Source organism: Olea europaea, unplaced genomic scaffold, assembly GCF_002742605.1.
Source record: "Olea europaea var. sylvestris unplaced genomic scaffold, O_europaea_v1 scaffold1075, whole genome shotgun sequence".
NCBI lineage: Eukaryota > Viridiplantae > Streptophyta > Magnoliopsida > Lamiales > Oleaceae > Olea > Olea europaea.
This window is the reverse complement of record NW_019228104.1, coordinates 250,566-253,210: the sequence shown is the minus strand read 5'-3', so window position 1 is coordinate 253,210 and position 2,645 is coordinate 250,566. Positions and strand designations below refer to the sequence as shown.

Sequence of the window (2,645 nt, the reverse complement as noted above, 5' to 3'; positions counted from 1 at the left end):
TTCTTGAATGAGAAAAAAAATCTTTGGCAAAAAGAATATTGAAAAGTTCCCATTCTTTGATTTGTTCAACCTTTGTAAGAATGACAGAGGTGCTCCACTCCTCATCTTCCTCTTCTTCCCCTTCAATATCCACACCGACCCACAATGCCACGTTGTTTCGTCAGACTCAGTCATATGCGGGTGAAGAGGGGCTTTCTGATGTGACGGGCGGTGACATTGAAGAGGAGGAGGAGGAAGAAAATAGCGTGAAGGAGAAGAGAGAGAAAGACAGAAGGGATCAACTTTCTCTTTTGGCACTTTTGGTGACTCTCTTTCGAAAGAGTTTTTGGTTGGCTTGCAAGACGGATAGAGAAGAATTTTCTCGTGGCGGCAGTGGCGTCGGCAGTGCCAATTGTGGTTGTGGTGTTATGGAAATTGGATGGCCCACTGATGTGCAGCATGTTAATCATGTTACCTTTGATCGATTTGATGGGTTTTTGGGATTGCCCGTGGAGTTTGAGCCTGAAGTACTCCGGAGTGCCCCTAGTGCAAGGTGCATTCTTCTTTCTTGAATTCTATAATTGGGGTTTATAAAACTCGTGTATGTGAGACTGGAATCATGACAAGTTTTCCCTAGCTTGGTTATGGAAATCTCTATGATATTATTGAATCTTGGTTCTTGATTCCTAGCTTATATATAATCTTGCTGATATATTCTAATTTGACTTGGTGGAAGATCTGTTTTATTGTGATTCTGGTGTTTGCTGTATTGCTCCATTACTGAATCTGTGATATTTCTGCACCTTGTAGCTTCTAGTTTGAATGTCCTTCTTGTTGTTTCTTTGGCCTTTATAATCCTTAAATCTGAAGGGGTATCTATCAAACTGCAAATTGGACAGTGCGGTTGAGTTTGCTTCTTAACTGATGGATATTCTGGAGGTTATTTTCTTTCTGACCATTATAGATCAACCTGTTCATGATATTACAGCTATCTGCTATATTTGTTTACAGCTTCTTAAATGCGGTTCAATAAATGGGTCTTATCTGAGTTAGATATCTAAACTAAAAATGGAAACTACACTTGTTGATATTTTAAGATTTGGCTTCTGTTACCTATAAAAAAATACGATTTGGCTTCTGTTGACTGATCTCTGCAGTGAAATTTTGGCTTCATAAAGTCTTTTCTATTGTATTGTATTGTTTAAGGCATCTCATAACTGATACTCTGGACGTTGGATTCCATTAGATTCATTTCTTTTATTCTGTTTCGATGCTTTTGCTCTAAGATTGGTTGACCTTTTGCTTGCCTATATGAGAACATGTTATTTATTTCTTATATTTTCAAATTTATTGTTTTCATGACATGATTTAGTGAGTATCATTTTTATTTCTTTCTTAAACCATTGATGTTGAGTAAAGATGTAATGAAAAAATAGCATATTATAATATTGTGAAATGACTATAATTAAAGATTAGACCTCAATATACTCTTTTGTAGCATCTATTGGACAATTATGAACTATAAGAACAATATATTGGGGTTTAATCATGTGGTCAGTTAGAGTTTCTGAAAATTGGTTATAAATCCTTTGCTGCTCTCTGAACCAAAACTTGAACGTCTACCAAATGACCATAGGATCACCAGATTGAGCTCAGGCTTTTTTGAATTAAGTATTAAAAACCTGATCTAGATATTGACCCATTCGTATCATTACCAAATGCTCACACAGACATTTGGCTTACTTTTGATTTGAGGCTATGTTAAGGGGTGCCAACCTTTCAGCTTGCTTATGGACTACAAACATAGCTGTTGCTCTCCAAATTTGTTATTTCAAGATGAAAAAAGCATATCATGCAGAATTATCATAATGCCTGGATGTATATTACCATGGTCACAGAAGAGCGTATTTGTCGTTATGAGTTTTTCATGTCCAAAACATTTCCATGATGCATTCTCCAGGTGTTTTAAGACAGAATTCTGGCCCCTTATTTTTTGACATAAACTATGCTTTATAATAGTTAATAAAAAAGTTATAGTAGATTATGCTTTAACAAATAGTGTTGATTTGTCGGAATTTCTAGATTTTAGCATTTCTCTTGCATAATTCTGTACTTCATCCTACCTCATGATTAATATTTCTGATTGTTGAACTGTAAAATAATCATGCCTGCTTCCTCATTCTCTCCTTTGGTATGGGAATCCATCAGCGCCACTGTTTTTGGAGTTTCTACAGAATCAATGCAGCTATCATATGATCCTAGAGGCAATAGTGTTCCAACCATTCTCATACTGCTGCAAAGGCGTTTGTATGCTCAAGGAGGCCTGCAGGTGTATTATTCCTTCTCTTAATGACTATCTTATTATAAAATTTGTTGCACTGTTTATTCTAGAAGTTTAAGATACTAAAGAGAGGACAATTTCTATATTTATATTATGCCTTCGACATCTCCCCTCACATACATGCTGGCCATATTCATTTTTTCATCAAAGACCACGTGTAGAATTTTCATGAATGGGTGGCTGCCTCATTTGAACTGAGAATGCCATGTTTAAGCTTTAAGAGAGAGGGACAAACTTATTTATTTAATTTATGTCTTCAACTATACCAAATATAAAAAATAGGCATGCCAGAATTTTCATGAATGGGGGGGGGGGGGGGGGGGGG

At 36.3% G+C, this 2,645-nt stretch overlaps 1 protein-coding gene across 1 annotated transcript in view; it reads left to right on the top strand.

The window, feature by feature from the left end:
- The first annotated feature begins 6 nt into the window (after positions 1 to 6).
- The window catches only part of LOC111373160 (rho GTPase-activating protein 5-like), a 7,457-nt gene continuing 4,818 nt past the window's right edge, over positions 7 to 2,645 (top strand). Inside the window, exons 1-2 of the mRNA XM_022995644.1 lie at positions 7 to 532; positions 2,188 to 2,326. Coding sequence (XP_022851412.1) covers positions 81 to 532; positions 2,188 to 2,326 — 591 coding nt within the window. The 5' untranslated portion in view covers positions 7 to 80. The remainder of the gene's footprint in view (positions 533 to 2,187; positions 2,327 to 2,645) is intronic.